At 39.2% G+C, this 14,448-nt stretch overlaps 1 protein-coding gene across 2 annotated transcripts in view; it reads right to left on the reverse strand.

Annotated features, from left to right (window-relative positions):
- The window catches only part of ZDHHC20 (zDHHC palmitoyltransferase 20), a 57,514-nt gene that overhangs the window by 27,700 nt on the left and 15,366 nt on the right, over window positions 1-14,448 (reverse strand). For both annotated transcript variants that reach the window (XM_014060531.2, XM_014060530.2), the window contains exons 3-4: window positions 3,345-3,439; window positions 823-943 (exon numbers count right to left, since the gene is read on the reverse strand). In XM_014060531.2, the coding sequence (XP_013916006.1) occupies window positions 823-943; window positions 3,345-3,439 (216 nt within the window). The remainder of the gene's footprint in view (window positions 1-822; window positions 944-3,344; window positions 3,440-14,448) is intronic.

The following is a 14,448-nucleotide window of genomic DNA, read 5'->3' on the forward strand; positions in this document are numbered from 1 at the left end:
ATAAATTAAACAAACAAACAAATACCATGCAAAACTTTCAAAATGAAAGTATCATTTCTCTCACATCTTAAACAGGGAGATACTACCATCCTTTTTCACAAAGTACCAAAAACATATTTGCAAATAATGGATCCCCGGTACATTGTGAACCTGGATGAATGCTATAAATGCAGCTAGCAGAGGGGTTGTGCAACTCAGCCTGGCTAAGGAACATTTTAGCAACATTCACGTGATACAGATATTATTATTATTATTATACAATTGTATCACAGCGGCCAGTTGTTTCACCGGATTATGATTATGATTATTAATTAGTTTTGTATGCCGCTCACTCTCGGAAGACTCAGGGCAGCTTACAATAAAAAGGGAAGGGGGATATAAAAATAAAAACAACAGTTTAAAATTGCGACAACATTCATAACTTAGAATGGGGCTGTATAATTCAACAGCCCCAGGCCTGCCCGAACAGCCAGGTCTTAGTCGCTTTGCGGAAGGCCGGAAGGGTAGTAAGGGTTCGGATCTCAACGGGGAGATCGTTCCAGAGGGCCGGAGCAGCTACAGAGAAGGCCCTTCCCCGGGGGGGTCGCCAGCCGACATTGACCGGCCGATGGAATCCAGAGGATGCCTAACCTGTGCGATCTAATAGGTCTGTGGGAAGTAATTGGCAGGAGACCGTCTCTCAGGTAGCCAGGTCCGATGCCATGTAGGGCTTTAAGATATCAGGAAGAATGATTGTTTTATTTTGGAAAATCTGTCTGTGGAGGTAGAAATAAAGATAACACATCTGGTGCAAGTCCAGGGAAGGCAACGCCAATGGCTTACCTCTTGAGGTTGTTGTCGTATAGACGGGCAGATCTTTAGCAGCTCTTCTTAGAATTTCCTGCTGAGATTCTGGTCTCTCTTCTTTTTCATATTGTTCCTTATCAGTTTTTGATAAGCCAAACTGCATAAAAGGAGAAAAGCAGGTTTGTTGCCTGCTAATTATATTTAGCATCTGCTAACTTATATTTAGATGATAGGTACAGAATTTTTATACATTATTAATTCCAAGAAATATCAATCCAAAATCAAAGAGCTGGCTAGTTTGTGTCACCAAACAGATAATGTATATTATCCTAACCAAAAATCTATTTTCCTTTTCATCTCTTTAGTACTGTACAAACGTATCACCTACCACTCTACATTATTACTAGGTATATGACATCTGGTAATTATAAATGCATGTTAATTACATTATCTGTACTTCTGGAGGATTCAGCAATCGTGACTGTCACATAAAATGTGCAGTCCTAGACAGATGGAAATTGCACTGTTCAAATTTATATAATGAACATTTGCGCTGGTTGGCTGGAAACAGGATTCCACTCATTAAACCCTCACTTGCCCACAGGGATCAAGAATTGGACGATGAAGGCAATTCAGGAATGATGCAGTAATGAACCCCCTAAATAAAAGCATGAGACTGAAGCCCTGGAAAATCTCAATACTTTGCCAAGCCACACTGACAAGCTGAGCACTGCGCTTATATTTTAAGACAAGATGCCATAATGTGTAAAGCATTTCAATTCAACAGGATGATAACATGGTCTATGCATTCCATAAAAAGTGACTGTACAAAATTGTAGCTCCAATCTAAGTAGATGGCTAGCTTCAAAACAACTTTTGTATGTACCGTATTTTTCGGAGTATAAGATGCACCCTTTTCTCTCTCTCAAAAAAAAGGGTGAAAATCTGGGTGCGTCTTATACATTGAATACAGTATTTTTTGCCTCCCCAAATCCCGTCACTTTGCAAAAATGGACGTGCAGAGGCTTTGGGAGACTTGCAAAGTGCTCCTGAGGGCTAGGTAGGGCAGGGCGTTTTTGCTCGTTTTTGCCTCCCCCCAGCCCCCAGGAGCACTCTACAAGCTTCCCAAAGCTGTGCATGCCCCCCCCCTTTTTTTTTTTGCAAAAAAAATGAGGCATGCAGAGGGTTTGGGAAATCTGCAGAGTGCAAAACTTTTTAAAAAAAATTTACCTCTTCAAAATCATGGTGCGTCTTATAGTCCGAAAAATATGGTACCTTTTAAAACCTTATCACCTCCATGAATATCTCTTTAGTATTACCTATTTGTAAACAGGCTGAAACTGGATTTAGGATTTTCTTAAGTGCTACGGCAGATTCTTAGCTTTTAAAAATATGTAGTCACAAATTAAAAACAGGTGAAGCCTAATGAGATGCTGAATCCAATTCAAGGGCTGGTTTTGATTAATAAAAACTTATCTGCCTGATTCCTTGATATCTATGGCATTGTTGCCTCTGTGAATCTGCCTGCCCAGTGCAATCAATCCCAGAAATGATGGTTTGGACCTCTCCCCACTAAGGTGATAGAAGGGCAGTCTAGCTATTCACAAAAAAATTGTCTATTTTTTAAATTTAAAATACTATCTAATACTTTACCATTGCTTTTCTACTTTCAAAAATGTACTGTGAAAACACACTTCAGGCTAACTTTTGAGAGTAAAAGAAAATAAACATATCCAGGTCTACAATTATAAAAGATCCAGATGATGTTTGACTCTAAATCAGGGTTGTCAAACTCATGTCATCACGGTGTTGTCACGTGACATATCAGGACTCCCCCCCTTTTGCTAAACCAGGCGTGGCCAGTATGTGACACATCTGGCCCATGAGCCAGGAGTTTGACAGCCCTACTCTAAATAGAAGAGCTATTTAGCAAAACAATTCAAACTAGAACTGCTGAATTATAATTGTCTAAGGCTGCATTTTGATTTACCATAGGGCATTGATAAAATAAATTATTTTTAGGAAGGGTCATGTTTAGTTTAAATTAGCAAAAGGAGTTCCTTAATGCATCTCTCTTTCTCTCTATGGATGTAATATGGATTAGAACATTGATAATGACTTCATATTGACATTGTACATTTCTATAGAATTTGGACATTATTTGTGTGTCTTAAAATTAATAGCACTCCTAAATGAGAATGAAATTTGTTTTGAGCATAATTGTTAAAGTGTACAGATTGTGAATTGGTTTATACCTATATTAAGACTATGAAACAGAACACAAAGGCCACCTATCTGAACGTTGTCTTACTAAGCTAGCTCATTCAAAAATAGGAAATTGTTCAAATTAAAGATATCTAAATTAAGATGTGGCATTGCGGTAATTTCAGAAAATAATTGTATGTTTTTCATTCACAACACTGCAATATAATTTATTAAATTGGAACAGAAAAACTAAACAGAAAGAAAACTTAACAAATCTTATTTTAAAGCAAGCATTAGTATAACAAATAATTCAATAGTAAAAACTGCATAATTTTGCCAATGATAACATTTACCTCATTGGAGGGGGAGGCAGGAGATGTAAAAATAGTCTGCCAATAGGACCACGCAAACATAACAAATGACAGATGAAAAATCACAAGGTAGACAACTGCAATAAAAATAAAATACAAATAAAATTTCAGTGAAAACTGTTAAAAAGAGCAAAAACAATAACATGAAAAAGGGGATTAATGCAACATTTCCTTTGATCTATTTGCAAAATAAGTTTGAAGACATAATTGTAGACTATGAGATTGCACAGAACCCTGAGTAATAGTCAACAATAAATCAATAATAATAGGGTCATAAATAAAATAGATCAGTTCCAATGAAATCAAATAACAATTGTAGGTAGCTGGCCAACAAAAATTCGAAGTGGATTCAAAATCTGGCTGGTAAACCAAAGTGTGAAATTATAGATATGGATGTTGTTCTATCCTAAAAACCATTTCAATCACAAAAGGATGCTCCAAGCATATGGATTATTGCAATTTAATTGCTCTTACTTAATATCTGGAAGCAATAACTGGTTCACAATGCAGGGGCAAGTCAAGTTTTGAGCGTCTAGCAATTTCTCCAAATAATCGCACTTTCTAGATCCAATTCAAGATACTGATTATCATCTTTCAAGCTCCACAAGGCACAGACCAAGGTTAGTTGTGGGACTGTGTCTCGCTAATGGCATCTACCTTCCTACCTGTGTTTCCCTGAAAATAAGACCGAGTCTTATTTTCGGGGAAACACAGGTAGGAGCGTAAAGACCATTATCTACCTCCTCCTACCGAGTCTTATTTTCTTTTGGGCCCCAAAATAAGCACTAGGGCTTATTTTTGGGGTGTCTTATTTCCCCTTCCCTATTTATGCGAGGCCCATTTCTTCTGCTTGCTCACAGTGGGACAGGAGGCCCCGCACTGTGCCAGTCCCGCTGCCACAAGGCGGGGGTGGAGCTGCCCCACATGCCATGCAGTGGCTTACCTCAGGGCCCCCATAGACAGGCTATCCACGCCTCGGCACCTGCCTCGCCTCACAGCTCTGGCACCAGCACACTGCCAGGCGTCCTGCTCTGTTGCGGCTGCAAGTGGAAGTGGGCTAGAGGTCACATGGGCTCCTGCTGCACACGTGCTGGTGCTGCCATAAGGCAACTGATGGGGCGTGGATGGCCTGGCTGTCCGGGGCTCTGAGGTAAGCTGGTGTGGGGCGCACCTCCATCTCCCTGCCTCACCTCATGGCTGCAGCACTGTAACCAGACAGAATGGGCGCTGGCTGGCTGTGCAGGCTCACAAGTAAGGCTTATTTTGGGGGTAGGACTTAACATGATAGGGTTTATTATCCGTGGCACGACAAAACCGCGGTCCACTAAAGCGTGCCCGATTAAACCGCGTCGCTGACGTCATCAGCAGCGCGACAACAGCGACCGCGGAGAAAAAAGGGCGCTTTAAAAAGCTCTTTGAAAGCAAGCTGATTCAAGTTAAGGTAAGGGTTAGGTTTAGGTTTAGGTTTAGGTTAAGGGTTAGGTTTAGGTTAAGGGTTAGGGTTAGGTTAAGGGTTAGGTTTAGGGTTAGGTTTAGGGTTAGGTTAAGGGTTAAGTTTAGGGTTAGGTTTAGGGGGGTTAGGTTTAGGGGTTAATTTTAGCGTTAGCCCTCACAGCGTGCTTTTTTCGTGGCACTGTGATGACGTCAGGTACGCGGTTTCGTCGAGCGCGCTTTAGTCGAACGCGGTTTTGTGGTGGAACCTTATTATCAGGATATATCTTATTTTTGAAGAAACAGGGTACTAGGTTAGGTAGGTGAGCATGCTCCAGGGCTCCTTTCTTAAATGCTGCTACCTGATGGCTGCCCCAGCTCTTTGGAGTAGCCACCCTCCTGAGATACAAGAAATCTCTTCTCTTTGAGTCTTTCACCTTGTTTACCCCCCTAACATTGGACTAGAGCCGTGATGGCGAACCTATGGCACACATGCTACAGGTGGCACATGGAGCCATATTTGCCGGCACAACAGCCCTCAGTTCCGGCGCACATGTGCGCCCGGCCAGCTGATTTCCGGCTTTCCGGAGGGCTGGGGAAGTCTGTTTTTGCCCTCCCCAGGTTTCAGGAAAGCCTCTGGAGCCTAGAGGGGGTGAAAAACAGGCCCAATGGGCCAACCAGAAGCTCGTTCTGGCTGTTTTTTGCCCTCCCCAGGCTCCGGGGGCTTTCCTGAAGCCTGGGGAGGGTGAAAACCAGCTCAACGGGCCAATCAGAAGTTCGTTCAAACTTCCAGTTGGCCCGTTGGGCCTGTTTTTCAACTTCCTTGGGCTCTGAAGGCTTTCCTGGGGGAGGTGGTTTTCACCCTCCCCAGGCTTCAGGAAAGCTTCTGGAGCCTGGAGGGTGAAATTTCCCTCTGTTGGAGGGGGGTTCACACATGCATGCGTGGGGTGTGTGTGTCATGCATGCATGCACAGGTGGGTGGGCACACATCCGCAACAGTGCGTGTACACACACAATTTTTTAGAAAAAGGTTAGAAAAAGGTGTGGGTTGAACTGGAAGGCTGCTCAGTCTGGGGCCTGGAGGGAAAGACTACTTCTGATTTTAGCTGTGTTTTTATGGATCTTTGTGAGCTGCCTAGAGTCATTACACAAGATAAGCAGCCAGATACGCCAGCCTGATGGGGTTTGTTGTTTTCTAGCCAATTTATTTTAATCAGCCAATATTAATTCAATTATTTGGAGACCCTGATCTTTCCATGTTTTAAGAATGACTTGTAGGAATAGCATACATAGGAATACATATGCACACACAAAGAAACCTGAGATACATAGATACATGTATGAGGAGTAGAAATTGCCAGAATTGTTTTCAGCTAATGATGGCAACCATAGTAACTAGTAATTGCACTGGAATTTTGTCTTTGCTTTTTATTTTTCTGGGTTTTAAAAATCAGGGCTGTCTTTTTTTTAGATAACCACAGTATTGATAACACAAGCCAGTTTTGCCTGAGATTTCTCAACAGTCCAGAGGTATGTTTTCCTGCATAGAGAATATATGATAGCAATAATATATGCAATTTGAGTTAAGCACTATAAATATTAAAAATTGTATTTATTATTACAAAATATGGAATTGGAAACCATACATTGAAATCCTTGCACTTATGAAATCCTTTTTAAAAATTTATTTTTTTACTTTCAATTAGTTTTTTTCATTTGGTTTTAAGAGTTATTGCGTTTTTGCTTTTTGATTGTGTTATGTGGTTGTTTTTAATATGTGAGCTGCTCAGAGTTGCAAATATGAGATGTGTGGCTATACAAATTGAATACATTTGAATTAATAAAATCCAGCTTCAGCTTCAAAAGGTCATCCTCTATTTCACCTGAATAAGATCAGTCTGCCAAAATAATCTGGTACTCATAATTTATATCTTTCTTAGTTCTTAAATTATGCATATTTATAATAAGCAAATGTATAGTCCATGAGAAACTCTTGTATCTTGATGTATTCATTCTTCTTATTTAACATCTGCATGGAGTCATGTGTTGTAAATATAATACTCAGCTTTATATCTCAGCTATGGCCTAAACAGAAGATGCCGTTGAGAACTTGTCCCTATGTCCTGGAGGCTGTTACAGCCTAGAGACAAAACTGGCTTAAATTCAATCCCAGCAAGACAGAGCAGTTTTGAGTGAGGAAGCTTTCCAGTTATAGAAAAATCCTATCTAAGGGACCCATTTTTAGATATATCAAGGACAATTGCAAATTTCCAACTGTGGCTTTATTGCATGCATGTTAATTGCTGTGTATGTTCCAATGACTATTGGACTGGTTTAATTCCATAAAATCATGAAATCAAAAAGCTGAAGGGACCTAGGTCTTCTCATCCAGGGCTCTCCAACCTTGGCAACTTTAAGACTCCCAGAATTCAGCAAAGCTGGCTGAGAAACTCTGGAGGTTGAAGTCGACAAGTCTTAAAGTTGCCAAGGTTGGTGACCCTTGTTCAGTGGTGGGTTGTAGGCGGTATGCCCAGGTACAGGCGTACGGGAGCATGCCCGGAGCACCGGAAACCATTTCAGTACAGTACTCCGGAGGGCCCTGTCTTTTAAGGCTTCCACGCATGGTATGTACAGTGCCTGCGCAACACTCTGCAGAGCAGCTGGAGCGTTGCAGAGGCTCACGGAGGTGCTAAGATGCATGCGCATGTGTACCGGTTGGAACAGGATCCGGAACCCACCACTGCCCCTGTTCTAGTCCAACCCCCTGCTCAAGGCAGGAGTTCTTATACCATCCCAGACAAATGGTTGTCCAATCTTTAAAAAAAACAAAAACCTTCAGTGATGCAGCATCAACAACTCTGGGAGGCAAACTGTTCCATCGTTCTCCCTTGTCAGGAAATTCTTCCTTATTTTCACGTTGAATCTCCCATTGACATCTTCACCTGTTGCTTCTTATCCTGCCCTCAGGTGCTATTGGAGAATAAATCAATCCTCCCTTCTCTGTAACAGCCCTTCAAGTATTGGAAGACTGTCATCATGTCTCTCCAAGCCTTTTCTTCTTTAGGCTAAATATACTTAGTTCCCTTTGCTGTTCATCTTAGGATTTAGTCTTAAGATCCTTATCGTCTTTTGTTGCCCTTCTCTGCACTCTTTCTAGGGCCTCAACATCTTTTTTGTACTGGATGCAGTATTCCAGATGTGGCCTCACTAGAGCAGCATACAACGGTACTATCACTTCCCGTGATCTTGGTGCTATCCTTCTGTTGATGCAGCCTAGAACTGCATTGGCTTTTTTTGGCAGTTGTAGCACATTGCTTACTCATATTTAACAGTGATCCATAAGGATAACTAGATCTCTCTCTCTCTCTCTGTTACTACTATTGAGCCAGGTACCGCCTACTCTATACCTATGTATTTGTTTATTCCTGTCTAGGTGCAGGACCTTAACTTTTCTCACCACTGAACTGCATCTTGTTGGATAGGGCCCATCCTAAAGTCTGTCACGATCCTTCTGAATCTTTATCTTCCAAAATGTTGGCAATAAAGTAAATAAAGCAATAAAATAAGTAAACCAACCAGTAATATATGTCTTTTAGTAACAAGGGTTTATTAAAGATATTCTTTACCTTAGAGCTCATATGCATTACAGAACCTTGACTCTGAACTAATCATGTCCAGTAATTGAAAAGCAAATGGCTTAGCTAGAGCAGATCACATATGATTTTATAAATAGAGGGTTCATAAGCTTGCTTGCTCATAATACTTGCATATATATGTGTGTGTGTGTGTGTGTGTGTTTATTTGTGCTGATAAATTAAAAAAAACAAACATAACAAAGGCAACAGTAAAAATATTGGGTTTCTGTCGTGATGGACTCTTGTGACGAGCCGATTGACAGAGAATGGAAGCAGTTAGCTTCCTCCCATAATTGGGGCATACCAGGGGTTGTGACTTTAAATATAGGAAAATACAAACAAATTCATTATTCTGAAAAAATATCCATGCTATCAGTGTTTTTGTTCCTTGTCCCAAATGCTTTTATAAGCTAACCATAATTTACATAACATAAGTAATATATCAGTAAACATTACAAAGTTAAAAAAATGTTCTTATAAAAGCAAAAAGATATTATTTATTCCATGGAAGAAACTGTATTTAAGAATTTAAGAATGTCAGAACATAACTGTATAAATAGCTGTGCTGATCAGCCAAGGTCCATCTTAGGCCAGTGTTTTTTCAATGCCAAACAGGTGCTTCTCACAGGTAGGATGGAGGCATGCTTTTGTTCACCTGCAGCTAGTATTAGAAGGCATGCTACTTCCAATCCAGAAGCAACCGTGAGTCGAGAAGGTTTGATAGATGCGTCCTCTTGTCAACTTATCTAAACTAAATCTGAGAAGCTAAAGCAAAATCTTTATGTCAATAGCTTCCAGTTTATTTGCCATGTGCAGATTGCTAGTTTTTATTCTTTTGTACAGCTGCATTTTCTGAATAGGTTTATCAAGTTACACTGAAAAACCTAATGAAATGCCAATGAGTACAATTGGCTTTATCTCTTAAATCCAGAAGTTGCTGTTTCAGTGATGGTTTGTAAACAACTGCAAATAGCCTTCAGGAATTGTGAAAGAAACGAAAAGAAAGAAAAGACCTTTTGTAACTAATTGATGAAGAGAGGGGAACTGTCGCAGAATACTGAATATTTTATGTTTCTGTCACAATCTCATACCAAATGAGTAATTGTTGACCTACTTTCCAAGCTCATAGAGAACAAAAGTTTAAGAAGAAATACCATTAAGCCTCAGTGCCTTTCAGAGGCATTAGGGGGATCTGTCTGCTCCAATGACATTATAGACACTGGATTTATTTTTTTTAGGGCATCCTTGAATACACACAATTTTATAAAACTATAAATATTACTTGAATAGAAACAATTGGCTGAAACAACTGGTTTTGAGGGTACAGATGATATTTTTAACAATATTTTTTTAAAAGCTGTTACCCGCCCAGAGCCATGAATCTGACATGGGCAGCCATATATTGTTTTGAAAAATGAACCAAGAGAATGAATGAATGAAAGAATATATACATGGAATCCGTCACATTTAATCGTTACCTTAAAGTATTTGTGAGAAAGAACAAAGTACTTGAACTGAAATGCAGGAAAATAAAACCAAGCAATTATTGTTAAACTTAACCATTTCAAATACCCGAGTTCACTTGAAATATAATTTAATAGGGTGTGTGCAGGGGTGGATTCAGTCGGTTCGGGCGAACTGGTAGTTATGGCCAGCAGTTGGACCATCCACCGGCCCCAGTGCTATCCTGTCTTATACAATCACCCTGTTTTTGACGCAGTGCGCATGTGTGCAAGGTGCACATGTGTGCAAGGTGCACACACACATTTTCGATTCTGGGCGAACTGGTTGTTAAATTATGTGAAGCCCACCTCTGGTGTGTGGCAGGTTGGAGGAGGCTAATGGAATAGTAATTATAAATTAGCCAGGACCTGCATTGTATAGTCATCTAAAATCCAAAGGACCGGGAGTTCAATTCCTAGTACAGGATTTGAACTGCACAGAGTAACATCTTGCTACCTGCTTCTGAGGTGTTCTAAGAAAGGGTCAAATTGGTTATGCGGTGACTCCTAATGGTCACTGTAACTGAAACTACCAGGTAGGATAAACTGTGTAAAGATAATGAAATTCCCTCCTGGGGAAGAGCTGAAAATTATGTGATGTACATGGAAGCATGACATAACAGCTGTATCTTTCTGCTTTGGGAGCTTAAGGAACGGTGGCCTGATTATACCATTCTAATTCAAGACAGCTTCTAAGTAATTCTCCCAAACCTCCTATTTTGGAATAGGTCAAGATGCTTTTTTAAATGGGCTTTACCAATATGTTAATCCTTTGGGATTCATTTAAGGCATTTATTTAGAGATCTTTTATTGGTATTGCCTTAGCAAAAAAGAGATTTTGAGATTTTAATCTTATACAGTTGGAAAAGATGATTAAAGATTCACATTTGCCTTATGCTAGAAATAAAGCCCCCCCCATTCTATCGTATTTATAGCAGCTAAAATTAAATTGGGGCTACCATTTTCAGAAAAATCTGAATATTTGATGCAATACTGTATTTTAATCAGATTTATGGGGAATCAAGGGAGAAAGCTGGAAAAGTATGTATTGAATCTGAATCAATTATCTGTTTCATTATTTTTACACTTGGATATATATGTATGTATGTATGTATGTATGTATGTATGTATGTATGTATGTATTATATTATATTTGTGCTGATAAATAAATAAATAAATAAAGGGAGACTAGTATAGATCTATTTCAAGCTATTTAGCTCTCATCAGCTAGCCATACCCTTACTGGGAATCGAGCCTGTGCTGTATTGCCTCTAAGGCAGATGTGTTAACCACTGAGCCACAGAGCTCGACTCCTTATCAGCCAGCCAGGGTGAAAGGTATCTATTTAGATTTTACAACCCCCGGTATGCCCAAATATGGGAGGAAGATCACTACTTCCATTCTCTGTCCTTCGGCTCGTCACAAGACACCATCCAGACAGAACCCAATTTTTTTTTTTACTGTTGCCTTTTTGTTACATTTGTTATATTTGTGCTGATAAATAAAGGGAGACTAGTATAGATCTATTTCAAGCTATTTAGCTCTCATCAGCTAACATACCCTTACTGGGAATCGAGCCTGTGCTGTATTGCCTCTAAAGCAGTGTTTTTCAACCTTTTTTGTGCAAAGGCACACTTTTTTCATGAAAAAAATCACGAGGCACACCACCATTAGAAAATGTTAAAAAAATTTAACTCTGTGCCTATATTGACTATATATAAAGTAATTTTCCCACGGCACACCTTATACTATGTCACGGCACACTAGTGTGCCGCGGCACAGTGATTGAAAAACACTGCTCTAAGGCAATGGTTAACACACAGACACACAGACACACACACACACACACATATATTTAGTGTCACAATCCCTATTTATCAGCACAAATACAACATATATATATATAATTGATTTTGTAAGAAGTTATAAGGACAATTCAATCAATGAAATTGAGGAAATCCCTGGATCTGATGGATTTTTAATTGAATGGTTTAGAATTTTTCTAGATGTATCAGAAAACCTATATTGGTAGAGATTCACAATATTCCTTCTACTTTTATAAATTTCATTTTAGGTCTACATTATAGAAATATTTAAAAGCCTGAAAAAGAAATGTATAGGCATCTATCTTAACATGGATGCTAAAATATTAATTATAGCACTAGCTATGAGGCTATAGAAAATGAAATTGTGGATAATTCACCCATGTCAGTTGGTATTTATAAAAAGTAGACACACATTTGATAATACCTATTTGACAACTTATGTTCTGAAAATAAAACATGGAATAACACAATTGAAAGAGACCTTGGAGGTCTTCTAGTCCAATATCCTGCTCAAGCATAAATCCTATCAGACCATAAATTATCATGGCAGATAATTTAGAATAGGATTTTCTAACCGTTTGGGACACTGAAAACACATTTAATACAGTTCAGATAAGATTTGTAATAAGGAGATATGGATTTCTGTAATCTTTTGTTCACTGGATTACAATTTCATATCTCCACCTGTTGCTAGATAGAGATACCAAATTTAATTTTCTTAGCCACCAATTTTGTGGTATCCCAAGGAAGCCCCTAGTGTTCTTTAATCCTTAATTTTTTAAAAAATAAATTTTATTCATAAAGACTTTTTTGAAAAACAGTGCATTGTCAGGGTATACCATTTACAAATAAAAAAGATCAAAAAAGAAGAGTGGTGTTAAACATTGAATACAAGCTAATAACAATAATAAAGATATAGTAACAATAGTAATAATATAACCAAAAAGCTTTTAGCTAAGTTTCTTCTTACATTAATCCTTAATTTGTTGAAACTTTAGACAGTCTCAAGACATCAAGCATGTAAGGCATATGATAGTGCCGGGATGGCAAACCTATGGCACACGTGTCACAGGTGGCACGCGGAGCCATTTGTCAAGGCATGCGAGGCGTTGCCCTGTCAACTGAAGTGACTTCCGAGCAAACTGGAAGTCACTTATGGTTTGATCGCAGAGTCCTTTTTAGTCCTCTGGAGGTTTCAGGGAAGCCTCCTGAAGCCTCCAGAGGGATTAAACCGACCTGCCGAGCAAACCGGAAGTGACTTCCGTTTTGCTCTTGGGTCGTTTTTTGCCCTCCGGTGGCTTCAGGAAAGCCTCCAGAAGCTCCCTGAAGCCTCCGGAGGGCCACGGAGGCGGGGGGGAGGGCAGGGGAGGCTGTTTTCGCCCTCCCCAGGATCCTATAAAGCCTCTGGAGCCTGGGGAGGGCAAAAAAAAGCATGGAAAAATGAGGGGGAGTGCTTCTCATGCGCGCATGCGCACTGGGGGTGTTGCACGTTACATTATGGGTGCGGTACACCCTTGCACGACCCCCCTGCGCTCTCCCCTCTATGGCATGCGAGCCAGAAAAGGTTCTCCATCGCTGTTATAGTGAATCTAAATTACTTTTCCTGACAATGATATAAAGGCCAGAGTAAAATTAGGGTAATTTTGAAATATTATTATTGAAGTTATATAGGAATATATACTGTCAGACTACTAATTGGAAACAATTTAATGTGCTGCAATTTTTATGATATAAGTAGACAAGGAATTAGAATTTTTTTTTCTTTCTGATTTTCTCATGACAAACTATTGGAAAAAAGAGATTCATTTTTCTAACTTTTATTCCAGATTCTGTAATTGCCAATTCAGACTATTTATCATAACAATTGCCTAGTCTATGCCTATCCCTATTAGGAATGATTAAATAAGGATTCCTTTTCTAGATACCCTTTGAGAAATTTACTTCACAAGAAGCCAAGGACTTAATTTCTTTAATAAGAACAAGGTTGCATTGTAGCGCTCAAATCTGTGACCAGAAAAATTTGAAGTATATTTTGGAGGAAGTCTCTTTTCTAGTGCTGAATGATATCAGCAAAGGTTTGATCATTCTTCCTTCCTTGGGTAGTAGAAAACTGATTGGCAGGCTAAGATGGGAACTGACTCATTATTTTGCTGCGACTTGTTATTTTTAAATCTCTCTCTCAAAGTTTAACACCGCTGCTTTCATGCATCTTTTTTTTTTACTTTTTTCTCCCATTACTATCTTTCCAGATCTTATTAGCTAAAGAACATGAGTAGTTGCTTTCATCTTTGATCTTGAGAAGACATTCCTTCTAGAATCCTCCAGCCAACAAGTTCCTGACACTTAATTACAACTGAAGATCGTTTTTTATAAGAACAAATTACTTTATCTTTTAAACAGATGATCTTACAAGATTACACATGTCAAAAGGAAATTTCTAATTTCCTATTCTTCTCTAATTAAGCATCTGTTTCCTTCACCCTGCAGCCTTTCTCTATTTCCTAACATCATCTGTAACCGGCTTTCCCCTACCATTTTCCATAGAAAAAGCAAAGAACAAAGAATCCAGTCCCATTATTTTGCATTTTAAAGGCTGTTAAGAAAGGAGAGGCATTGCTGGGGAAAGCAGAACATTCTGGGGTGGAATTTGGAGGGAAAGAGTAAGAATATCTTTGAAATCTGTAGTTTAATA

This window comes from Thamnophis sirtalis, unplaced genomic scaffold (assembly GCF_051295495.1).
Source record: "Thamnophis sirtalis isolate CommonGarterSnake01/CBP01778 unplaced genomic scaffold, rThaSir2_p1.2 scaffold_8, whole genome shotgun sequence".
Lineage (NCBI taxonomy): Eukaryota > Metazoa > Chordata > Lepidosauria > Squamata > Natricidae > Thamnophis > Thamnophis sirtalis.